The following is a 26,232-nucleotide window of genomic DNA, read 5'->3' as shown; positions in this document are numbered from 1 at the left end:
AAGTCCATATATGTCTTGCCAGTGGCCTGCAAAGGTTTTTTCTTGCCTTCTCCCCTTTACTATCATCTTGATTCTTTCATACTATGACACTATGACTGTGTATATGTTGGAGATATGGAGATATTTGTAACACACTGTAGGTCTTTGTGCACCACGCAAGGTTGATTTTGAGCCTCACCGAGTATTATGAACTTTCCATCAGGCAGTAGAATACCAGATCAGCATACCCCCGTTTACCATAACAGGCAGACCTAGAGTCCAGCACAGCATGATGCACTCGTTTTCAGGCAGAAGCTAGCCTACTCACAGATGCCACATGTGCGCATCAGGATACATCCCCGCCTTTTTCTTCACGATGGTAGCGCCTGCTACACATTCCAGCACATATCACTGCTTACCATTGATCACGCTTTAGCAAGGTAGCCAGACGGTATTTAAATTAAAATATATTTAAATATACCAGCACATCTATGCTGCCAGCATTTAAAAAAATGTTTAATCATTATTATTTTCTTAATTTTACGTTTATTTACTCGATTTTTTCATTTCGAGTCAGAAGTCATTCCATTAGGCTCTGGGGGGAAGCAATAGAGACTAGACCTAGGAACACAGGGAAAGATTACATTTAGCATGACCCAACAGTAATTATATATGTTACAAGATGGCCGCCGCCGTAACTAAGCGTTGGGCGGTTTCCATGGTTACGCTTTCCAAACAAGCTGGAGAATCTAGTTATTCAGCACACGACTCGCGCGCTTACAAGGCGTCCTTCAAGGATTCACTCTTGTGGTTACTAGGTAAGCAGTCCGTTGATTTTACATGCTATCTCAATGCACCTGTTAATCGCTTACAAGTCTGTGCTCACCGCACGTACATAGACCTGATACTTGCATTTGTATACATTTTCTAGCGCTGCAGTCCTCGCTAGTCAGCCATACTGAGCAGTTTTTCCGTGCTACTCTACAGTAGAAGTACTGACACTGGATACACACCAAGGTCAGTACCTCTTGTTTATTGATAGTAGTTTTACAGCATTTCACATTAGCGGACAATCAGTTAATTTAGTAAATCCGATGTTTTCTCATTCATCTTTTCTTTTTTTCTTCTTTTTTCATACCTCCGCGACTTGGCACGTATGTATGGGCTATATTTCATGATTTTATTTTATATTACAATCATCATAATCTAAATGATGCACTTTATATTCCTACACGTGACACTTTAACTTGATGATGATGGTGGCTGATATGATCAAATGCTGACGCGGTGAATTTTCACTGGCCTTATTTGGAATGTTAATCATGATGATATTGCACCACACGGCCCACTTATGCCTTTGTTCTACCCATAATGTGACTACTGTTCATCATAATACTCTCTGTATGATTAATTAATGCTGCACCTCTATTCTGAATGCCATTTATATGATGCATGCCCGACATATATATATATATAATGTACATTGTGGGACTTAGACTGAAACCGATGATAGGTTTCTGATACATTGAAGAGTACATGAGCTGGCCCTGGGGAAGGATATTGACTCCGAAATGCATAGGCCAATTTGGGCTCATGTGACGCATCTGCTAAAACAGTGATATATAACTGTAGAGCACTAAGGAAATTAAACTATTTCTTCATAAATATTAACAGAGTATTTGAATGATTATTACCTCCGATTGACCGACTGAAAACAGTTATACCACTCTGTGGTTATTGGGAGTGCAGCCCGCACCGCTGGCCTCACGGCCTTGGTCCACTTTTTTCGTCCCTGGCTCTTATGTCAAAAAGTTGGATCCATAGAGTTTGAAATTTCACCTGTAGTCCAATGTCTCGATCCAATCTAGATCGTATAGTTTTCTCTTCACCTGCGTTGGATTCCCCACGAGGGTTGATCCCGTTTCCTTCAGCTCCTACAAGATGGCGACACGCCTCCCCCCCCAAGACATTAATAAGACATCTGTAATGCCAGTCATAGCATTTCTTATAGCTGCAAGCCCGCATTCATTGGTCTCGATGCAGCACTTCCGAAAGAAAGACAAGGCTTTCCATACTGTGTGGGCATACAGTGAAGTTAAACCTAATTCCGCTCTTAAAACTTGCATAGGTACGCAGGTGGGAATCGAGAGAACTCTTCTCCAGAAGATGCCCTCTAGTTTTAACCAAAGTGGGCGAGGCCTCCGCCCCATACGTCAGAATAGGTGTAACTTTAATTCGATAAAATTCATTTATTGGGGTTGAGGAATTTGCAGTACCAGGTGTTAGGCAAGATTGTGTGCAGTATCCTTTGGAAGACTACAGGAACCTTGACCTCCTGGCAATAGGAACCCAACCTTTGATATAAATCTGTACTTCACAGGTTGGTAGTGTGGCTAAGCAGCCTGGCTTGTCTCAACAGGGGTGTTAGGGAGAATTCTCAAAAATGTGCCAATTCCTCCCACCTTACAGCCCTCCAGCTCTTTTGCTAAACTTTGGGACTTTGAACTTTTCAATGCGTTTTCTGTGTTTGTTTCTTTTGGTTATGGAGTCTAACTCCATAGGCATCATCTTTTCCAATTATGTCCCAAAGCACCTTCAGTGCAGTGGCACAGGGAAGTCTTCAGACTTCCCAAAGTTTAAATACCTTCTCTGGGATCAACTACTGTTTCCCAGAGCAGTAAAGTGAAATTGACTTTACTTAGCATTGTACTTGCTAGACCCAGCACACCATATCTTACAATAGTGCTGGAGGGATTACTTGGTATCCCCTGTGTCTAAATGCTCATGTAACATTTTCTATGTTACCCTTTCCTCAATTGACTGGCTGGTGGCAATGGTTTTGTTTTGGACTACCTTGGTTTGCATTTACCGCAACCATTCCCGGCGCGGTAAAGTAACCGCTGGAGCCATCTTTTTCAAAATGGCGACAAGCCAGCTTTGCTAAAATGGTGCCCAGTTGTCTTTTTTCGCCAGGTCTTTGGTGGAAGGTCCTTCTAGAGAGTTTCTTTGTTCATTCGACTTTGGCAGGCTTCAAGAATAAAACCCGCCTCTGGGTCCAGAATGTCTGGGGTAGGCAGGAAGTGAGGGAGGTGCCCGAAACTCCCTGTGCTTAGTCTCCTAGGAGACTCGAATGCACTCTGTTATCGGCTGGCTGACTGTCCGGCAAGGACAGCCATCCTGCTGGGTGAGTGACAGCTAGGCTGGAATGAATGGGAGAGAACTGAATAAAAATGCAAGGCTTTTGGCTTGGAAGGCAGAGTCGACCACTGGACGAAGGAACCGAAGAAGAGCTTGAAGCGGACGCCTGCTGCATCTCCTGGACCTGTTGGGTTGCCCAGTCGAAGCCCTGCTGCAGGTCCGAATCGCCAAGTTCGCATCGACAGAGAAGCCCCTGCAATGACGACTTCTCCCTTTGAGTTGGTGGGACCAATCAACTCCAAAGTAAGCCACCCGGACACCCATCTCGGAGCTGGTTCAATTTCCTCAGAGTTGCTGCAGGAACCGTATAGCCAGGGAGAAGGACACCAGATTGTGTGCGCTACTTTTAAGCTGGCCTAAAGCGTTTGGAAGATCCTCTGGACTCCCACAAAGCAGGAGTGACCAAGCCTGAGCCCCCCCCCCCCCCCAGCAGAGTGCGGGACCCCAGAAGTAAGGACAGTCCATCTAGACAGCCAGGAACCACACATTGCTATTTGCTGTACCGCAAGGAGCTGAAACATGAAACAGCCACTGAAAGTAAACTTTGCCGGTTGCCAGTGCAGGAGTCCCCCGACGTCCTCCCTCTTGTCCCCACGACTGAGGCCCAGGAACAGTGAGATCTGCAGAGCTGCACAGGAACAGAAGTCATCAGCTGCATCTTTTCTTCTTTATCAAGGTACTATAAAACAAGTCTAAGAGAACTTACCTCTAACTGTGGAAGTGCTTGTAACTTCTGCAACTCGCAAGTCTAATCATTTTGTGGCCCTACATTTGATTCTTCATTTTATCAAAGACTCCTACGAACTTGTGCAAAGACTTTTCCATTTACTTATCTGAAGTGCTGCATCCTATACAAAGACTTTTGCCGATTGACTTTGGATTAGCCTATTGAATTGAATGACTCTTCTATTACTATCTGAAAGTATTTGCCCTGCTTAAGAAATTGATGATCTCTTGTGTTCCAATAATCTTTGCCTTTTGCCAACTTTTTAAGAGTGTTCTGAACACCAACAGTAAGATATTAATGTACCCAGCACCCTTGTTACTGAAGTCACCTGTGGGTGTAGGCTGTGTCTGTGGGCCATCCCAAAAGGGCCTCGTCTGATTCAGAACCTCAGAGTGTACAGTATTGAAGGGTATTTGTGTGTTACTAGTATATTGCTCCCTTCTAAAGAAGGCTTTATAACTGACTGATAAATTAATAATTGTTTATGCAGGAAACCTTGAGTGTAAGAGTTTATTTGAATACCTGTAACTAAATCTATGTGCAACTCCACTACGGCTCACATTTCTCTTCTCGAGATAAGCCTGGCTGCTCAACACACTACCAAAACTGTGTAGGACAAGCGTATACCAAAGGTTGGGTTGTCTATACCTGTAGTCATAGTCAGGGGTGGACTGGGAACCAAAAAAGGCCCGGGAAATAACGTTCAAAGTGGCCCCATAACATTTTCAGCAAACCCAACCCCTTTCCTATGAGACAATGTGAAAATAAAATAGTGTACCAGAAAAAAAGAGACCAAGGGTGCAGAGGGCTACCAGGAAATCTACGGAGTTCCCTATGGGCCAGTTCACACCCTGTCTGCAGCTAGGAAAAGAATTGTGTGTTTCTACATTCGATTGGGGGAAAATATTTAGTTTTAAAGATTTGCTGACAGAAAGGGCCTGTGCGTTTCACAAACAAGGACAGGGCTGACATTTAAACAGACAACAAAATGCCCAAGTGCAACTTCAATTTAACCGATTAGAAATGGTTTAGGCTGGAACATAGGGTTTTAAAATATCTATGAACAATTAGTAGGAACATTGCAGTTGAAATCTGGGCCTGGTTTCTCGTGTTTCCGGGGTCTATTGGTTTCAGCTGCATACATTCCAACATGTTGCATTCAATTCGGAATTGATAAGTACAGTCCTGATTTTAACTTTGCATTCTGGTACTTGCAGCACTGGATTTCCCCATCATAAACACAGGACTCCAAGTTCCAGAATGCAAAGCTAAAACCAGACCTGCACTGTTATCCCCCAAATGAAATAAGGCACGCTGTCATGTATGCAGTTAGTTTCTTTTACTCCTGTCTGGATATAGGCAAAGTCCAGAAACCCAGACGCTCCAGTTAATTTTATTAGAAATGTTTTTTAAATTAGAATTTCCAGCAGGGAAGGGTTTTTCCATCTTTAGTATCAATGTACCACATAATCCTTAAAAAAATTACTATGGAAAGTTGCCATCTTACACTTAACTTGCAGCCACAGGATGTGATACGTTACAGTGTAAGCTTCCCCTTGCTATGCTGAAGCTCGCCTGGGCCCTAAATTATCTTTTTCGAAGACTGGCTCACTCTTTTCTTACAGTAAGCAGTTTAAAAACAATCCAGGCAGCTCCAAACTATTACTGTTCTTTGGGCAAACAGAGAGCATTGCCTTCCTTCGAGTCGAGGTACTCCCAAAACAGCCACCAGCATATAATGTACAGGGCCTAAAAGGCGTGTTTATGCGTGGACCCCTTTCCTGCCACTACACCCTTCCCTCCATCCTAACCCCGGTTATCCCCCCAGTAGTCTGTGGGTCGGTGCTTTCTGCGTGGGAATCCCGGATGATGGATGGTGATGCAGGGGAATGCTGCAAGCATCCTTCATCCCATCCGCACTCAGCGATGCAAGTGATGGACCACTCTCTTTCCAGCTCCAGGAACCTCCTTAAGGCATGCTTTTCATCGTCTGGCTGTCGATGAAATCAGTGCCTCCTATTTCTAAAAAGCATCAAGGGAGTATTGAGGTTGCGTTGTGGTCTTTATAAATAACCTAATAAGATCACATGGCAGTGGTTAGAGGGTTACCAAATTCGGCGCACGGCTTGTATGAAACACGGGCAGTGGTTGAAGTTCTTGTGGTGCATTTACATAATGTAATCCTTCTTGATGCTATCCCAACCCAACTTGCCCACAGTTGTCTGATATGCCATGCAAAGGATGGAATACTGCTGTATACTGAGATTCAAACCTGCAACTTACATTCACAAGCAGCCGGTGCATTGACCCATTGAGCTGTGTTATTGGGATTCAAATGGGCGAGTCACATCCAGGCTAGAAACATATCTGAACAACTGATGCATTAGCCCACCGAGCTATCAGCTGGAATTTGAACCAATGTCTTATTGACCCAAACGAAGCAGGCACACTGACCCCCCTGAGCTCCTCCCACGTGAACCCCTGCACCCCAGTATTTCTCTCCTGCGTGGAACGAGCCCCCTGCTCTGGTAATGGGAGAACTGTTGATGTGTGCTCGTGCTTTACTCGAGAACAAGTGAGGTCTGAGGTATGAGGGGGTGATGGAGAGGGACTCTAGAGGTGAGGGAGGGGTTTTTGGGAGCCATGTTTTGTCTGTGGGCAGATGAGGACAGGCGGTGGGGGGATGGGTAAGCACCAAAAACAGCCACACCAACAGGGAAGCCAGGTAGAGGGAAGAAAAAGAGTAGGGGAGCGGGAAGTGCAGGGTGAAGAGGTCATATGATAGGCAGATAAGGGCAGATACGGGAGACAACGGATAGGGGCATAGAAAAACAGAAGGGACACTGCGATAGAGGAGATAGGTTATGGGTAATGAGGAACAGAGAGGAGAGACATTGCTGGCATACAGAAGCCGAGGAGAAGTAGTGGGGTCAGAGGAAAGAGGCACAGAGTTACAAAGACGAGTGAGATTGGGAATGAGCACGAGAGGGCGGGGGGGAGGAGAGGCATCTGGTGTGGATGGATATGGGGATAAAGGAGAGTAAAAGGCAGGGAGGACGATGATGCGGAAGCTCCATGAAAAATATTTTCCAAGCATTCGCTCCCGAACAGAGGTGCCCCTCCTTTTGATTACCCAGCCACCCTCGGGCTCCTCCAGCCAACACCTCCACCCACCGCACCACCAAGCAATGTTCTAATGCAATTGCGCACCTCGCACGTGAGTGAAAATGCTGCTCTGCTGCGCTCGCTCGTCGTAGAGCACTTTGTGCAGTGCATCATATGATGCAACATGATTCAAGTGAGCACACTGACCAGGGCTGCATTTTGGCACATGAAATTCCACCTACTCGGGGCAGTGCCCTGGCCTCAAGAGGCGCATGCGCCAGCCTGGCTGTCGTTTTCTCCAGATGGGTAGAAAAGAAATGCGCAGCCAATTTCAACCGAACTACCCAGACTGACTGGGTCTTCTCGCATGATTTGTATCCTTGCGCAGCTCATTCCGTTAACTCCCAAAGAGGCCCTATGCCCGAGGCCTAGCGGGGAAACTCCCGGTGTCCCGGTGGGCCAGTCCAGCCCTGGTCATAGTTGTTTGTAGTGTTCCCAGAGGGTACTGCATTCAAACTTTGCCTAACAAGGGGTCAATGTGAGCAGTAGGGTTGTAACAGAGTTTTACAGTGACAGTTATTCAAATAAACACTCAAGGTTTCTTGATTAAACAAATATTAATTTAACAGTCAGTTATACAAGCCTTCTTCAGAAGGGAGCAATATATGTACCAATTATGATAGACTTCAGAACACACTCTGTTTCTCCAAATCAGATGATACACATTGGGGATGGCACACAGGCACGTCCTACACCCTCAGGTGACTTAAATAACTAGCACACTGGACAATCGGACATTTAGAGCAATACTGAACGTGGTGCAAATGATTAGATATGGGAATAAAACAAAGGTTACAAATAATTAAGAAATTGGTTAGTACTTTTAAAACCCTCCAATGCAAAGTAAATTAACCCTTTCCTGTAGGAAAGGCAAAAGCACAAAGTGAGAGGTAGAAGAGTCTCCCAGGTAGCCAGGACAGAATGTTAGTTGAGCAAAGTCTAGGGGAGCTGAAGATCTTCTTTGCAGGTAAGTAAAAGTCTTGCAAAGTTTTTAGAAAAGTTTGAAGGGCAACAAGCTGGGAGGTTTACGAGGTCCAAAGCTGCAAGCAACTCTGCAATGGCTACCAAGACAAGGCTACACAAGAGGCAAGTCCTCTTAGGTTTACAATACCTTTGGTTAGAAGAAATGGTTCCAGCTAGCTTATGTTCCTGTGTGGCTCTGCAGATCCTGTTACTGGGCCTCAGTCATGGGGACAAGAGGGAGTACATCTGGGCACTCCTGCAACAAAATGGGAAGGTCGGCAGAAGCAAAGGTCAAACTTCAATTCAGCGGCACTTTGCGGTTTCAGCTCCTCGCAGTGTACAGCAAAGAGCAATACTGCGGTTCTCGGATACCACTTCCGACTTTCCTTGCATCTGGGGTCCAGCACTCTGTTGAGGTGGCTCAGGATTGGTCAGTCCTGCTTCAAGGGAGTCCGGAGGATCTTCCCGAGGCTTGGGTCCGAACTTAAAGCGATGCACTCAAGCTGGTGTTCCTCTCCCTGGCACTTCGGTTCCAGCAGCAGTGTAAGTACAGGATGTCCAGACGAGTTCACTTTGGCGTTGAATGGTCCCAACAACCCCAGGGGAGAAGTCGTAATTGAAGGACTTCTCTAGTCTAAACGAATTCGGAGCTTCAGCACAGCAGCAGGGTTTCACCGGGAAAAGCAACGGTCCAGGAGTTGCAGTAGGCATCTCTTCCAAGTTCTTCTTCGGATTCCACCGTCCAGTGGTCGGCTCTGCCTTAAAAGCCAAAAGCCTTGCCTTTTATGCAGGTTTCTCCCATTAATTCCAGACTAGCTGTCAATCACACAGCAGGGTGGCTGTCCTTGCCGGACAGCCAGCTGGCCAATCACCTTTGGGTGCATTCCTGTAACCAAGGGATTAATCACAGGGAGTTTCGGGCACCTCCCTCACTTCCTGCCCCCTGCCAGACATACTGGAGCCAGAGGCGGGCTTCACTCGTGAATCCCGCCAAAGACAAAACGAACAAAACTGGTTTGGTGTGCAGAGTAAATCTCAAGAATGACCTTTCTGACAAAAAATGGCGAAAAAAGAACACCAGGCCATTTTGACAAAAATGGGCACCCATGGGTGCCTTGCTGCAGCTGCGAACGCAGCCCGTGATAAAAACACACAATGGCAGTACAAAGTAAACCACTGCCACCAGCCATTAATTGTAGAAAGGGTAACAAAAATGTTACATGAGAAACTATACAAAGGGGATACCGAAGTAACCCCTCCAGCAACCTATGGTAAAATAGTGTGTGCTTGGTCGGAATCGTACAAAAATGTCGCCCTCATTTGTGCGCCCCTGCAGTTACTGCGACTTTGGGGGCGCACAAAATGAAGGCGACATTTACTGCACCCAAGCAGAGCGGGGGTTGCAGGGGTGTCCCCCGCTCTGCTTGGGTGCCGTAACGGGAGTTGGGGGCTGCGGGGGTGTCCCCCGCTTACCAAAATGGTAAGCGGGGGACAAGTACCCTGCAGCGTCAGCTCTAACCCACGTTAGTGGGAGGAGCTGATGCCGCAGGGATAGCAGGGTGCAGGCAGCACACAGATATCTGCCGCCGTGAAAGGTAAATTGGGGGTTGGGTGTGGGGAGTAGGAAGGGAAAAGCAGGCCGGGGAAGCGGGCACAGTGATCTATATGATCACTGCGCCGTAACTGGCGTCGGCATTTCGGCCGTCGCAGTGATCACATAGATCATGCTGGGTTTAGTGTAACGCTCACCCGATTCCCGTAGAGGCGCCGGTCTTGACTGGGCGTATACCGTATCTTCAAAGGTGATGTGTAACACACGGCTGGCTCTTTGGGCTGGACCTCTGTGCACTGTATGTCTGACTCGAAGGGTAAGATGTCTGCAGATAGAAAATATGGGATTAATGAACTGGGTTATTGAATGTCTCTCTCTTCTTCCCTTTCTCTTCTCCTGTAGAACCCCAAAGGTTAACGCTCTCACCTTAGGTAAGTGAACGCCGTGCTCTCCATCTGCCTCGGGGCAGGGTGCTGTAACCAGTTTCTTCACTGAATAAGGGGAGCAGGCCTCTTGACTTCAGAGGACTGCTGTCCGTCGTTTACTGCACGAACAGTAAGTTTCGAGTAATTCTAATGTCTTTAAAAGTCTTTAGTAATGATGTCTCTTGTTTTGCAGGGTTCCGGCGATGGCGGATGACGGGCTGAAGTGAGTTGAAGATGGAGCCCGTGTGATGAATAGAAGCGCCTGGAAGCAAGTAAGTAAGCGCTTGTTGCCTGCTTCACGATGCGCTCTAACTGTCTTTTTATTTTGCAGGTACAAGTTTGGAGCGGCTGCAGGGTGCCGGAATACCCACTGGGTTAGATGTGGAAAGGAGTAATGGCACGTGAGTATTAAAGTTCCCCAATGTCTTTAAACGCACCTTGTTTTGTCTTTCAGATGCGGGATGCAGCGCCGAAGGCCTCCGGAGCGTGCGAAGAGTTGGTAAGCTTTTGTCTTTCAGATGCCGGAATGCAGTGCGAAGACCTCCGGAGCGCACGAAGAGTAGGTAAGCCTTTGTCTTTCAGATGCCGGAATGCAGCGCGAGGCGTTGGTGACAGCCGATGGACCAGGTAAGTGAAGCGCTGTCACTGAAGACCGTAATGCTAACCTGTTCTTTCTTGTCTTTATAGGTGTTGCTGAAGACTGGATTCAGGATGGTAAGCCTTTTTCCTTAGGCCCAGGATCAGATGCAGAAGACACGATGAGCGTTCTGCTGCAGAGGATGCAGAATAACGCAAAGCAAGATTCATCCATCGGGTGTGGTTTAAATAGCCTCCTGTAGTGCTTAGGTGTCTCCTTCCACAGCCACGCCTAGGTAAGAAAAGAGTTCCTGCTTTCCAGAAGAGTTCCAGTGTTCTGAACCTAGGGAGTGGCTCCTGCCCCACCCAACAGGAAAAGTAGTTCCAAACAGAAGAGGATCAGAGGCTCAACTGGCAGGCAAGTAAGCAGCATGGTCTGCTGCAGGTAAGTCCACCCAAGCATTATGAGCCCGGCGCTTCCAGCGCTGGGACTGGGCATATTTATGAGCCTGGTGCCACTGGCGCCAGGACTGGGTCCAAAAGGTCCCAATTGGGACTGGTTGACACTCGGAACCTGGGTTATGGATCTGCTTCCAAGGGAGTTGGGAAAACCCTGACCTTTTGGAAGCAGAGATCATGACATTTAGACAGTTACAAAATGTAAGTAAAGTCAATTTCACTTCACTGCTCTTGGAAACAGTAGTTTCACCAAGAGAAGGTATTTAAACCTTTGGGAAATCTAAGAGACTTCCCTGTGCCACTGCACAGGGGCGCCGAGTACGCGGGTGCTCCGGGGCCCTGGCACCCGCAGGCAGAATGAAGTCTGGGATGAGCGCCCCCCCCCGCATCCCCGGCCGCCGAGAAAAGACGCAGTATGGATGGCCCTTTGTTCCATCCATACTGCGTCTCTCTGGCAGCCGGGTAAAAGCCAGATTAAAACAACCATGTTTAGAATTGAGGGACAGATACAAAGCAAGAGGCTCTTGTTTGCATCTGTGCCTCAATTTCTAAACATCTTTTTGGGTTGGGTGTATTTGTACATCTGTTCACCCCTCTTTGGAAGAGGGGTGCCTCTCCCACTACAGTCTTACATCACTCATGTTACACCTCTGCATTCAAGTAAACTGTTGTAAACTGTTGCATGTACTGCGCTCTGTTACTTGATTCACATGTTGTTCTACAATGCTTATTGTATTCTTTTGGTCCTCTTGAAAGTGCTTTGGCATAAAGCGCTATATAAAAATTTAATAAATACAAATAATGCGCACAATACCCAGAGGTTTCCAAGTGCAGACCGAGGGATCGATCCTGTGTTACACGAACCGAGGGATCGACCCGGTGTTACGCGAACCGAGGGATCAAACCTGTGTTGCTCCTTGTCATCTTGCTTCCAAGGCGAGCACGTTGCCACTGAGCTATCCACCTGAAGATCTGAAGTACTTTAAATGATACAGAACCAGAGCTATTGAGCAAGTCTGATTTCATCTTCATCAGAATAACTCAACACTGTCGTGGTTATACAAGAGCTAATATATTTAAAGGGATAGAATTACTCAGAATGTAGCAGCACTATTCAATAACCCAAAGTGCTTAAACATAGTTAATGTGAAAATACTACACTTCTCACCGTTGGCACAGTACTGCCACTTCTCACAGAGGCTTCTACTCCTTTTATGGGGCAGCACTAATCACGCCTACTGGACCGCTTCACTATTAATGGCACTTCTCAAGAGGGCTGCTATACTTCAATTGGAAATGACCAACACTACCCAGCAGGGAATTGCATACTCTTGATGCCACCGAAGCAGCACTTCCACCCACCAAAGCTGCTTTATTTTTAATGGTGCGTGTACTTTTCAGCCACTCTGCTTTACATTTAAACAGACCAAATTGTCATTTCTCAGCAGGAATGCAACACTATACCATTGTGTTCTGTATGTTGAGTACTTCTTCACCACAAATGTGATTCATGGCACTCTCGCAGTGTCTAAATAGTAGATCTGGCTACATTAAATTGGCAACAGGCATGTCTCGAGCTGCCTGCCGTTCATAAGCTGCCGCTCAGGAGGTTGGAAGCCATCCTGGGGCAAGAGATAGAAGGCTTGTGCCTGTAAGATATCAGAATATATAATTGTCTTCCCAGATGGGAGACTGACTCCATTAATATACATGGGGTCAGTGAGATGACCAAGAGTGAAACTGTACATTCACTTGTGAGATTATCAGCAACAGGTGATACTATGCTCCAGGGAGTGAGGTGCCCACTCAATATATCACACTGTTTAAAGGTGTAAGACCCATCCTGAATGCTTGCCCAAAGAGCCTTGGCCAGAATTTCACACTGAAGAAGTGAGCATGTGATCCGGGGTCTGCAGCCCACACACGCAGGGGATTCCCATGCTCCCACTTGCGAGATTTGCACCAGATTAGTGAGATTGTGCTCCAAGGTAGGAGGCACACGTACAGTTTTTGCTCTGAGGTTTGACACACTCACAGGATGGGCTGGCATTTCGTTCTCCCATCCTACTTGTGTTACTCTGCCTTTTGAGGGCTACTACAACCTGGATGATTATAGAGGGATGGAGTAGGGGCAGCGATGGCCTACTGGAATGCAACTGGAAGGCGGAAACCTCCTTCTTACTTGACTTTAGTGTATGCAGTACAAGCTAGACAATGTTTCCACTGTTCTGCGCCCTACCCCCTTGCACCAAGTTGGCGACTACGTGCAAATGCGGTCATATAACTGCCAGTGATGTCACTTCCTACATTTGGACACCCCCTGGGAAATTCATAAATTGGCTCCCCTGCCACTGCACTGAATGTGCTGTGTGTCACATGCAAAGATGATGCCTATGGAGTTTGTCAGGCTCCAGAGTCAAATGAAAGAGTATAAATCACAAAAAGTGATAAAAATTACTAAAGTCCAGCAAAAAGAGCTGGGGGTCTCCAAAGTAGAGAGGAATTAACACATTTTTGAGAATTCTCCCCAACACCAAGACAAGTTGAAAGCCTGACCACAGGGCTCGGTGAAAAAAACAAGACCCCTAAAACTGGCTAAGGAACCTGAGACCCCAAGGTGGGGTAAAAACCAGGCGGTAACTAATTGGAGAAAATACATCAAGATTCCTGGGTAGTGAACCCCAGGAAAATACCTGATGTGGATGTATGTGCCAGTAAGCACTTGAAGGCTGAACGTAGCCCTGAGAGTGTCTGAAAAATCCCAAGAAAAAGAGACTAACCCGAGACTAAAACTCCATCCTAAAGAAGGGGGTGGATCCATAAGGGAAATTTGGTATTCTGACTGGAACTTTGCAATGGGGCAAGGAGCACGTTGTCTTGAGAAAGGGGCATTATGGTGGGGTCAGAAACCAGCCAGCATTCCTTTGTTTTGGCGAGGGCCCTTATTGTACCTTTAAGACTTTGGTTATTTTCTTTGTATCAAGTGGTAGGGACAGAAGTCAGCCCAGAAGGGGTTTCTGGACAGCAGACTATTTTATAAGACACGTGCCAGATAGCCTACTTGTGCCAGATAGCCACATTTTGCCCACTTGTGTCCAATAGCCTACCTTATTTATTGTGCATTTGTTAGGCGCTCGTACAACAAGTAAATTGTATTCAAAGCGCCCGCATGGCAACAGGGAGGGAACGTAGGATTGAAAACAATACATACACTGGGGAGCACTAGGCCTTGAGTATTCAGAATGTGCAAGTGCAAACAGAGAAGAGGGGGAGAGGGAGTGGCAAGTATTGGAATGTCCATGCTTTTGGGGGAGCAGCAGATATAAACTGCAAGTATAGTAAGTGCTAGGGAGTGTTGAGCTGCAATAAGTGGGTAAGTGCAGGCCTACATTGGGGGCAGGCCAGTGGGTGCCGAGGGATGGCGTTCTCAAGAGGCACAGCGGCACCTGCTGCGTTCTCGCACAGGTCCTCCAGCACTCTTCGATTCAGGCATACCGAAAACCATAAAAATCCCCGGATCGAGCAATGAGATTAGCTCTGGCTGAGTTTACTTATACCACAACTATGAATCCGAACGTCCATTGAAAGGACATTTAGCCTTATACCCAGTGTGATTTCCACACAGGGGACATGGGTATTCAAGAAACACCAAAAATTTAGCGGTAGTCTTCTAGATATCAGGAGATTTTGAGTTTTTGGATCACTCTGTGGCAAAACTAGAACACGAGAGAAACAAGACACCTCCATTCCAACTTTCTTTCCGTCTTGATGAAGGCCAATCACTTCCCAGCTATACAGATCAGCTAATGAAAGGCTGAAACACTGTTGTGTTGATTCCCCCCACTCTCCCTCAGTGCGTTATGTCAACTCTGTAAATAGTGTACTGTTCTGTACCATGTCCACATGTAATTTGTTCCTATGATCCCTAGATGCTGTAAGCGATTATACACGTCACTTTGTATTTAGGTCCAGTTAAATTGGCTGGAAAAAACATCAATGTATCATCTACAGATATTGTTGTTTTATCAATTTGTGTCCTGTTGAAAAACAACTTTTAAAGCAACGTTTTATGCAGTAAAATAATTTGGCAAAAAGTAACATTGTTTATACATTACTCTAGAATAATGTCGTCCATTGTGTAGGTCCGAAATTGGGTGTGTACTCGAGTTCAGTCGCCCTGATCATTTCCTTCTTTTTCGCAGCCGGTGCCGAGGCAAGTGCTGTGTGAAGGCAGAATCCGAGGCAATTGTGTGTGGGAGGCCAGGGCCCCCCACACACACACACGAGGGCCCTGGTCACCAATCGTAGCGATTGAGATTTGCAGAGGAGGGAAGGAGGAAGTGAAAAAGGGACGTCTTGAGGAGCTTCCGGAATTTAAAGGAGGTCTGGCTTAAGACTGAGAGGAAGGGGGAGGCTGTACCACAAGGAGGAGTCTACTGAAACAAGAGATCGGCCTCCGTTTAGCAAAGGCTGGAAGAACAACGCTGGGATTTGTTGGCGGGGGCACTTGCTGCCAGAAGTTTGGGAGCATAACTCCCAAAGTTGTTGGTGGAGAAACCTAAGGTCTTTCCCCATCAACGGACTATTCTTTGTAGCTGGAATACTAGATGCTTTGCGCACCTATTCGGTGAGGGTGCGCTTACATTTGAGGATTTTGATATGATCTGCTTACAAGAGATGTCGCTCCAGCGCCCCCCCACTCTTGGATGGAGTCACCTCATGTTTCAACCCAGCGGTCAAGTGCCCTAGTGGAAGACCAATGGCGGGACTTTTGATCGCGTAAAAAAAATTGTAGGGGCTATAAAGTGATCGCCGAATGCCAATCGTCCGCCACCCATATAGGCCATTACCATAAAATGTGAAGATTGTGCTAATAATAAACTTGTACTGGAACAATGCTTCCCCAGAGGGAAAAAACTTTGTTGGTCGAGTATTGGCTCTTATCGAAGAAGCAATGGAAAATTGGCTTATCCTCGATCATGTTATGTGGCAACCTTAATATCCATTGCTTTGATACAAATGTAAAACTGATTGAAAACCACATTCCAGTGGCCAGCCCCCAAGCCTTGAGAGGCCTTCAATGGCCGAACGATGAAGCCATGAGAAATATCTTCATGGCCAACGGCCATACAACAGGGGACTATCAACAAAAAACAACATGGAAAAGGGGCCTGGAAACAAAGGTATTGGACTACATCCTGGTCTCAGATAAATTGCATAAGCATCTATATAATTTATGGTGCAAGATAAGGATGCTCACAATATTGTCAAATTACCTGTCAATGCGTGGATTAGGGTTACAGTCACTAAATTACCAGCAACCTTAAATGTTGACCAGGCAGAAATAGACTGAGGCTGTAGATGGTAATTTCTGGCCTAGGTAAAATACTAGAAGCCAGTCCGGCTGCGGGTCACCTGTCATTTTATAGATTATGACGCAGCAAGAAAGACTATTAACAAACCAGGCTTCTGTTTGCGCCACAAATTCGATGCAGAAGTGGCGAAACGGAAAAAAAAAACCTTGAACAAAGCACTGAGGGTTAACTCTTGCAAAAATACTCAAGGTTCAACTGAAAGCTCTAGGTAATTGAAACAAAGTTTCATAAATTGACTAAAAGGCCACAAACTCATGTACCAATAGGATGCAGAAAAAATGCTTAGTGTGCTGTCCTGCAAAAACGCAGTGGAAACGTGTAAGGTGAGGACTTCTCTCTACGTGCCTCAGGCATCTTTAATATCAAATCCAGTACCATCTGAGGTTTAGGGAATCCATTTTTCTTATGACATTCTGAACATCAAAATGGTCAATGAACTTCGGAACTTGAATGTTTATTTTAAATCCAAATAATTAATTGGTTATAAAAACCTATTGTATTTCAAACTATTTTAGCATGTCATCAAGACGTAATTGACAAATTCACAGTGAGCTGAACATGGAATTTCCTTGCATGAAATAAAACTTCAAATTCTGAACAGATCATTCAATAACTTGTGAATATAGCAGCACGTTTCCATGTCATTCCATCGCCCATTTTTATTTCGCAGCATTTTTTGCTGCAGATCTTTTGTCGCAAAAACTCATCGATTTCTTTTTGGGGGGGGGGTTTACCCCACAAACCCCCCCCATCCCACCTATTTAGAATCTAGCCCCGAAACACCCAGAAATATTACTCTAACCAACTCCCTCCCATATTTTTCAATTTTTTTTTTGGTAAAAAATCTGTTGCAAAAAATGCAGCGAAAAAAAAAAAAACGCATTGAAAGGACACCGTACCATGACGGCACACAAAGTAGGAAATGATGGGTTGATCTTAAATCTTGGATTTCACAGTGAATTGCTGAACATTTATTTTGTTTTTGTATTTACTTTAGTTGTATAATATGAGATTGTACACACTGTGGACTGAGCCAAGTGGCAGGATTGTTTATAACATAGAATCTGCTACAATAATAATTCAATTAGGGAACCGATTCACAATACTCAATTTACAAAAAGTTCATAAGAAAGTAACTCAATTACTTAAATATTATTCGTCGTGATTTATTTCTTGTATTCACGCTTTTTCTATTGGTCAGTCCTTCACAGCAAAAAGGTTCCAGCCACGTCATTTTGTAGCAATATTAAAAATATGAAAGTCACACTGCAAATACAAGGACAGTTCCTTCCGTGGCTTCCATTAGAATGGTCTAAGTGCAGCATTACCTCTGAAGCTCGGAGCATACAATTCAGTGGCAATTTAAAAGTCAGGACATTTAGTAATTGATATGAAGTTCTCAACCATAAATCCGTTACCAATTTCTGAACAATTAATTTAAAATTAAATTTTCTTCAGTAACTCTGAGGTTCTGAACACAGAAGTGTTCTCAGAATCGGAATATGGAATGCTCAACACAAAATTTCACTTTACATTTTTGAAGCAGTCCCAGTTCCAGGTGGTCTGTCATGAATCAAGTGCTCACAGAGAGTTGGTAAGAACTAAAGACTGAATAGAGCATGCGTAAGGCTAAGGAGGAGAGAGAGTGTCTAAATGACATGGGGTGTGTAAGAAGCAGAGAGAGGGCAGTGGCAATAGGGGTCAGAGAGGCAGCAGAAAGAATTGGGAAGGGAGGTAAACTAAACAGAAGTAGGGCGTGATAGATTAGCAAAAAGCGAACAAGGCATTCTTCATCTTGCAAAGGATGGAATCCAGAGCTCTTTCTGGCAAAGCCACTTTCCCAAACCCACTGCCCCCAACCCATCCAGTTTTTGCAAAGGTGAAAAGGAATGGATAAAAGGAGGGCCGAAAATAAGGTGTAGGGCCATTTCCAAGCTTCCAGAGTTGGCACATGCAAGCCCTTAGCAGAGATGGGCTTAGACAAAGAAGTACCTGCACCTCATTACGCGACTAAAAATCTGTGTCCAGGAAATAGAAGGTTGGGCGGCCTGTGGAAGGAGACGTGTTTATTGATTTTACAGATCCAGCCACACCATGGAAGTAAAGAAGAGGCGTGAACTGCATGCTCCTACAGATCAACCATGACAGGGTAGTGTGCCATGTGTGGCGGCAACATGCAGGAGAAAAAGGGAAACTGACAAGATGAAAAAAATATGTAAGCAGGACGGAAATGAAAAGAAACTGAGGTAGAAACAAATCCGTGCATTTGGTATAGGCACGCTAGGAGTACACAGTAGCAGTACAGCGGCCCCTGGTGTGAAGAAGCATACCAGCAGCATATCCGGCACATTTAAGGGTTGAGCTTCTATTCCAGAAAAATGACCAGTCTCACTTTGAGGCAGGTGTGCTATTTTAATAGTCTTGCTCTAAGAAAAGCGGAGGGGGGTAATTAAAGCAGCACATCAGATACAGGTAAATGGAAAGTCTATTCCAGAATCAACTTAGTATTGGGTAATTGAGGTGGTATTTCAGTAGTATAAAAAGGTAATGGGGAGGAGGTGAGATTTCAGCAGCAAACCTACCTTAGATAAGGCATGTAATATCACAGTAAAATTGCCTCCAGGGGAAGCTAGGGCGATTAAACAGCAGGACACCTCCCTGGAAGCCAGGATGGACAGGAAATTGACACACATGTGCTGCCTCACATAACCAGCGTGGAGAATGAAATCAGTACAAGTGGGCCAAGTAAGGTATGTAGGTTTTGCATCCGTTGGTAAGGGAAGAGGGGTATTGCGACTGCACACTTGCCACACAAAAAGGTTAAAGGAGGGGTCCTGCTTGAGGGGAGAGAAGGGGTATAGCAGCAGCATACCAAACCCATACAAGGTGGGAGGTTGACACAGTGGATGTACCAGATGAGGCCACTGGGATATTGGAGGTTTGCGCACCTGTCTCGTGCAAGGAGGCCGACTTCAGTCCCATTTCCTTCTGTAACTGGATTTCTTTTAGTGCAAATATAGACGTTGCTGAAAGAGAAGGAATAATGGGTCCTTTGAAACCTGGTTATCAGCGACACAGGATCACTCACAAATGACCATCTCTGGAGGCTCGTGCCCCCAGCTCGGCTTTCATTTTTATGCACTACATTTATGAGGTTACACATCACTAATTGAAAAAAATGGGTACATTGCAAGTCATGAAGGACCCCACCCCCATCATCCGTCCATTTACAGCAGCCAAAAGCCACAAGTTGTAGGCCTAATTTATTATTAGTGTATACATGGTTAACTAGTAAATCTTATACACTTTTAACTTGATACAAAATGTAAAATAAAATTTCAATATCAACTTATTCGACACGGTTAACTGGACCAATCGTCATGATCTTTACAGATCCTCTATCACGTAGTCTAAAAATATTCATAAAAACCTTTTAAATGACCAATAATTATTAATGCAAATTCATTAAGAACATTTCATCTTTAAAGATTTGTCTGGAGATAATTCCTTCTAAATTCCTGTGCTACCCAATCCCCCATACACACATACATTTTGCATCCCGCAGGACTGCTATCAAACATAGCCGATTCCTTGCTCCAAAAATGTTATAACAATCACGACCATCCAGCTCCGTCAGATCCAAAACATTATGGATATTACCACTCCTATTTCAAAACACACTGGCATGCTGTACTCCTCGTCTCCCACCCCAAAATACATTGAAAATTGTTAGGCAAGATTGTATGTAGTAACCCTGTGGGAGACTACACCAGCCTTGTTCTCTTGGCAATAGATACCCAACTATTGGTATATGGGCTGTACTACACAAGTTGGTAGAGTGACTGAACAGCCAGCCTCATCTCAAGAGGGGTAACTGAGCTACAGAGGGGTAACAGAGGTTCACAAATGCAAGTAGTCAAACAACACTCGTACTCAATGTTTTCTAGTAAAATAATTATTTACTTAACAGTACATGGGGCAACTGGCAACAATAAAAATACACTTCAAAAACACTACTTAAGTTAAGCAAGAATACCCTTTTGGGCGCTCGAGTTCGTGTTCTCTCTCTCGTGTGTTTTCTCTCTCTCTCTCTCTCTAGTGACTGTGGACATTGATATATCACTTTTGATACTTAAATGCAATACTGAGTTGTGGAAAAGGTTAGGGAAGAAAAAAGGTTAACAAGTTCTCTGAACAGGTAAATACTTTACAATGCCCCAATGAAGTATAAGTTAACCCTTTCCCAGCAATGCAAGTAACTTATTTTCCACCTATGAGGGACAGATAAACACAAAGTCAATGGGTCAGAAGAGTCTGCAGGGAACCAGGACAGCCTATGTCAATTTAAAATGTCTAGGGGAGCTTAGGCACTCCTTCAGGTAGCACAATAATCTTGCACAATATTATAAAGAGAGTTGGTAGAAAAGAATCACTGTTGGGCCACAATCTGTAAGGCTTGTGAAAGGAAAGCTGCAAACAAATCTGCAGAAAACGCAGCTACTGTAAGTCTCCAGTGAGACAGACAAGCTACAGAACAAACCGGTAGGTACCCTTTAGTCAAGACAGTACCTTAGGTTGGAAGAAAAGGATCCAGCTGGCTTCTGTTCAGGTTGCAGTCCTTCAGCTCCTGGGCCTCAGTCGTGGAGACAAGAGGGAGGATGTCTGCATGACTCCTGCACTGCAGTTTGAAGGTCGGCGGCGGCAAAGGGCTCCAGCGACACTTGCGGTTTCAGCAACTGGTCAATAGCACCACCGCAGTTCTTGGACACCTTGTGGGCTTCCCTTGCTTCTGGGGTCCAGCACTCTGTTGAGATGGCTTAGACTTGGGTCGTCCTGCTTCAAGAGGGTCCTTAGGATCTTTCTGGAACTCGGGTCTGGCTTAAAGACTAAGCACACGTTCCTGCTGTTCCTGTCCCCTGGCACTTGGTTCCAGCAGCAGCAAAGAAATACAGCCAGCAGGGAGAGGGGGTTCCAGTCAAGTTCGTCTTGGGGTCAGTTGGTCCCATCAACCCAAGGGAAGACGGCCTTTCCGGGCTTCTCTAGTCGATAGGGAATTTGGAGCTTCAGCACTGCAGCAGGGCTTCAACTGGCAAACAGTCCAGGAGGGTGCAGCAAGCTTCTCTTCCAGTTTCTTTCTTCGGTTCCTTCGTCCAGTGGTCGACTCTGCCTTCTGTCTGAGAGACCTCACATTTTATGCATGTTTCTCCCATTCATTTGCAGCCAGTCACTAACACAGCAGGGAGGCTGAGAAGAATGAGTGAGACTTCGTTGAAGTACTTGTGACCAGGTGATTTATATTTTGTTCTTTCTCAATCCTTTTATCTTCAAGCACTAGCCATCTCTGGTTTTTAGTGTTGGATTCAAGATGTTGTTTTAACCATCTTCTTTCACCTATACTCTTTCTTCCAAAGAGATGCACCTTAGGTTTTTGGTCAACATTTTGGTGAGGTCCCTCCGAGAAAAGAGTAGTATAGTGTTCAATAATCTGGGCTTTACTACCAAGAATGTATGTTCAACAGCTTTGCTTCCCTGGATGTTGGAGCTATCACCTTGTGTTGGGAAGCAGAGCAGAGGGTGTTGGGTAAGAGTTTTTGTAGTATCACTGTGTGAGACTACACAACACTTATCTGCTGGGTATAACCCCACCTATTGGTATAGGCCTGTACTACACAAGTTGGTAGTGTGACTGAGCAGCCAGGCCTATCTCAAGAGGGGTAAATGTGAGCTGTGGAGCTGTATCAATGAAATTCATATTTACAAGTAACACACTCAAGGTTTCTGTTATAACTAGTTATTTAACATCAATTTTTAAATAAGCATTCTTTAAAAGGGCAATTTAACAAATATACTTTAAAACTACTTTTCAAGATCAGCACAAGTTAGTAGATACTCGAGATGCTTAATACATAATTCCTACACCATCAGGTGACTTCATTCACAAGGACAGTAATGGCATTGATATATGACAATGCATTACTTACCGTAAAAGCATTTCTGATGGTTGTATCTGCTTAAATTCACATGCTGTGCATAGTCCGACATCCAGTGGTCACTGCAGAGTATTGCATTTTGTTTTTCGTAGTCGAAAAGGGGACATCGACAAGGCGTGTCTGTAACACTATCCCTATAGTGACGTGCAGTGTACCCACAATCCCGTACGCGTCGAGGTCCCCCAGATTGTTTGTTTTCCGCCCAGATATTGGTCGCCTAAATGCGGAGCTCGTTCGAGAGAAATTGCAAAACATTTGACCCTTTGGTCGTTATTTCTTATATATTACATCAGATCCCTTCTTCGACGGCGAAGTTGTTTCACCGCCGATTAAGAACTCGACGGCGGTGACTTAGACGGAGGCGATCCTTCGGCGCTGGCGAACACGTGGCCCGGCCTCGCCGGCCTAAAACAGTAGGGAGAGTGGGGGTCGTGGGACATTTCTGTTTCTTCTAAGAATGCCTTTCTCTTTCACCCCCCTTTCCTTCGGGGTCGTTATCACGCTTAATTGTATCCTCAGCTATGGAGAGGACTCCTTTTAGATTTTGCCCACGCTGTAAGGGCAAATTCACATGGAAGGATAAGCACAAGCGGTGTAACCGTTAATTACCTCGACCACAACAAGGACGGCTGTGTGGCCTGTAAACTCCTTCGCCCAAAGACTTTAAAGGACCGCAGGGTCAAGAGGTGGGCAGCCTACGCTATGTCTAGAGCTGATCCTTCACCCGCCGTTGCGGAGTGTGACGAGGACGGTGATAACCCGACCTCCGTTTCGGAGGTTGTAGACCTCTCTAGGGAGCGTACCCGCTCCTCAGCGTCTGTCCCCAGCCCCAACAAGCTCGGCTCACACCCTACTTATGGGGATGAACACTCCGGCGACACTGAAACACAGAAAACAAACAAGCACACAACCCATGGCACTTCTTCGTCGAAGACGAAGAAAGACATAGCGCCAACGGAGACGCCAGGCCTACCGGCCCTCCCTGCCACCGCAGACGCGACTAGCGACTGGGCTACCTGCAGACAAGAACGCTACCACCAAAACGCCAGGCGACGCGCCTCGTAAGAGTGTGACCATCGCCGAAAGAGACTCGGCACTGCCCAACACGACGCCAGACGAACCTTCGACGGAGAAGTTAATAGTCGAAAGCTTGGCTCGTATAGTTTCCACTGACGGCCAGAGACGGGTGGCGAGTGATACGCGAACCCCACTCAAAAGGCCAGGGAGAAGCCGAGAATGCCGGAAGGGAGGCAGGGACAGCTCCCGCCGTCGAAGGATGGCCCTAGCCTACGAGAAGGTCTCTCAGAAGGAGAAGGGAGTTTATCCTCGACGTTATGGGACAGATCTAGACGGCTACAGGCGGAGGAGCTTCCCTTTACGCCTCCAGACCGTTCTGGGTTACCACATTGGACATTTGAGAGATTCCAGACATGTATGGACAAGCTGGATAGATTTATGTCCACTCCTGAACATAAATCACCCAAGAGGCCAAGAGAGGTACTTCATGAGGACCCCAGGGCTAAATACCCTAAACTATTTAACCCCCTTCAAGAGGAGGCTAATACTTATGACCTCACTGAAGAAGACTCTCACTTCCAAGAGGATGAGGAGTTCCTGGCTAGTGAAGACCAACAGAACCTCGAAGAAGGTGGTCTTGGGGAAAACCCCGACATGGGTGGGGGGGGGCTTCGAAGAAGACCCAAACGAATGTGGCTCACAGCCTTGGCAGTCCCCAACAGCGTCTACAGACCCTGAGATCCTGAATCTTTCCCCTCTTCAAACCACACCGGTCAGGAACCCGTCACCTATAGATGACCAACCCACTTTCCACTTTCAAGATAAATACCTAGAGCGCAAATGGGAGAAGGACAAAAATCCCCTGAGCCCATCAACCTTGGGCCGGCACCTTCATCAGTACAAGACCGAAATCCGGAAAGCAAAAAAAGCCCATTACAACTCCTGAATTCTAAACTGTAAAAACCCCAGCAAAGAACTACACAAAATCATCACCGAATTCACCAAACCATCATGCACCACCACCGTACCGACCCCCTCTCAATCACTGTGCGACTCACTCTCTCTCCATTTTACACCACAGCTCTCGAAAGAACAAATGCTCTAACCAACAAACTAGCTCTCCTACACCCACCAGGCAACACACCCCCCATACCGACCAAACCACCGTCTGTGACCACTACCCAACCAACGTTTGACTCCTTTAGTCCAATATCACCCGACCAATTTCTCAAACTTCTCTCTGCCCACAAACCATCCGGCTCTCTGCTAGACCCCTGCCCGGCCACAACCCTCAAAGAAATGTTCGCTTCTACCTGTGCAGGAGAACACACAAGATCCATCATAAATGACTCCCTTTCCTTGGGAATTTTTCTCGACGCATTCAAAACAGTTCATGTCAAACCTCTAATAAAAAGAAACTCCCTCGAGCCCAAAAACTACTGCCCCATCTCAAACACCAGGTTCCTTGCCAAACTCATCGACCGGACCGCCTACTCCCAACTGAATGCCTTTGTCGAAGCCAACAATCTCCTAGACCCCGCGCAATCAGGATTCAGAGCCGGACACAGAACTGAAACCACCCTAACCTCAATCTGGGATGACCTTAAAAACACAGCAGACTCTGCGGGATGCGCTGCATTAATCCTTCTTGACCTATCCGCCGCCTTCGACACACCTCAATCACGCAATCCTCCCTGACCGCCTCCACTCCCTAGGAATTCGTGGAAGCGCTCTCAAATGGATAGCATCTCTCCTCAAAAATAGGAACCAAATAACCCTACTCTCCAACTATTCCTCCCAAGCCCGACCAGTCGACATGGAAGTGCCACAAGGAGCATGCCTATCAGCCCTCCTGTTCAATCTCTACATGGCGACCCTCCCACGAATAATTAGTTCACACAACATCCTGTGTTACAACTATGCTGATGACACTCAACTAATTCTAAAACTCCTGAACTCAAAACCCAACTGCCGACCTAACCTCGCCTCCTGCCTCCTCGACAGAGCTCTGGATGACCACACTTCACCTCTTGCTAAACCCCTCCAAAACCAAAATCATGGAATGTGGCAACACCAAACTTCTTCCACACTCTCTACCCTGGCCATCTGCCATGGGCAACTCACCGACTCTAATTCAGTAAAAAACCTTGGATGCACCCTAGACTCTGACCTAACACTCTCGCGCCAAGTCAACAACGTCTGAAAGCCCTGCCACTACCACCTTAAAACTCTTGGGCACATTTTTCCATACCTCTCCTTTCCCAACAGACTCTTTGCGGTCCAATCAATTGTTTTATTAAGACTGGACTACGCCAACCCCCTCTACCTCAGAGTCCACGCTTACCAACTGACTAAACTACAAAGAGCACAAAACGCCACAGCCAAACTGCTACTAGCGCTGGGCCCGAGAGACCACGTCTCCCCAGCCCTCACAACTCTGCATTGGCTTCCCGTTGCCCGAAGGGTGACCTTCAAAACATTATGCATTTCTCACCGAGCACTGCATAAATCCAGACCTCGATATCTGCAAGACAAATTAAAACCCTATCACCCTCCACGTATTCGAAGATCAAGCTCAGCCGGCCTCCTAGTCATACCTAAAACAAACTCAGTCAGGTTAGGCGGATCATCTTTCTCAACCATGGACCCCACGCTATGGAACGCTCTCCCACCCCACATCCGACAAACGGAAGACCTCATGTCCTTCCGCAAACTACTGAAAACTTGGCTCTTCCCCTAAAACCGACCCCGAACTCAAACTAGATCTTAAATAGCAACGCAGCATCTTGATCCAAACGAGAAATCA

General features: G+C 46.0%; 1 protein-coding gene across 5 annotated transcripts in view; it reads right to left on the bottom strand.

The window, feature by feature from the left end:
• LOC138569439 (cyclin-dependent kinase 16-like) overlaps window positions 1-26,232 on the bottom strand; it is a 381,119-nt gene that overhangs the window by 40,887 nt on the left and 314,000 nt on the right. For all 5 annotated transcript variants that reach the window (XM_069647411.1, XM_069647410.1, XM_069647413.1 and 2 more), the window contains one exon: window positions 19,368-19,445. In XM_069647411.1, the coding sequence (XP_069503512.1) occupies window positions 19,368-19,445 (78 nt within the window). The remainder of the gene's footprint in view (window positions 1-19,367; window positions 19,446-26,232) is intronic.

This window comes from Ambystoma mexicanum, chromosome 2q (genome assembly GCF_040938575.1).
Source record: "Ambystoma mexicanum isolate Mex_15411 chromosome 2q, UKY_AmexF1_1, whole genome shotgun sequence".
Taxonomy (NCBI): Eukaryota; Metazoa; Chordata; class Amphibia; order Caudata; family Ambystomatidae; genus Ambystoma; species Ambystoma mexicanum.
The sequence above is the reverse complement of the archived record's forward strand: the minus strand, read 5'-3'. Positions and strand labels throughout refer to the sequence as shown.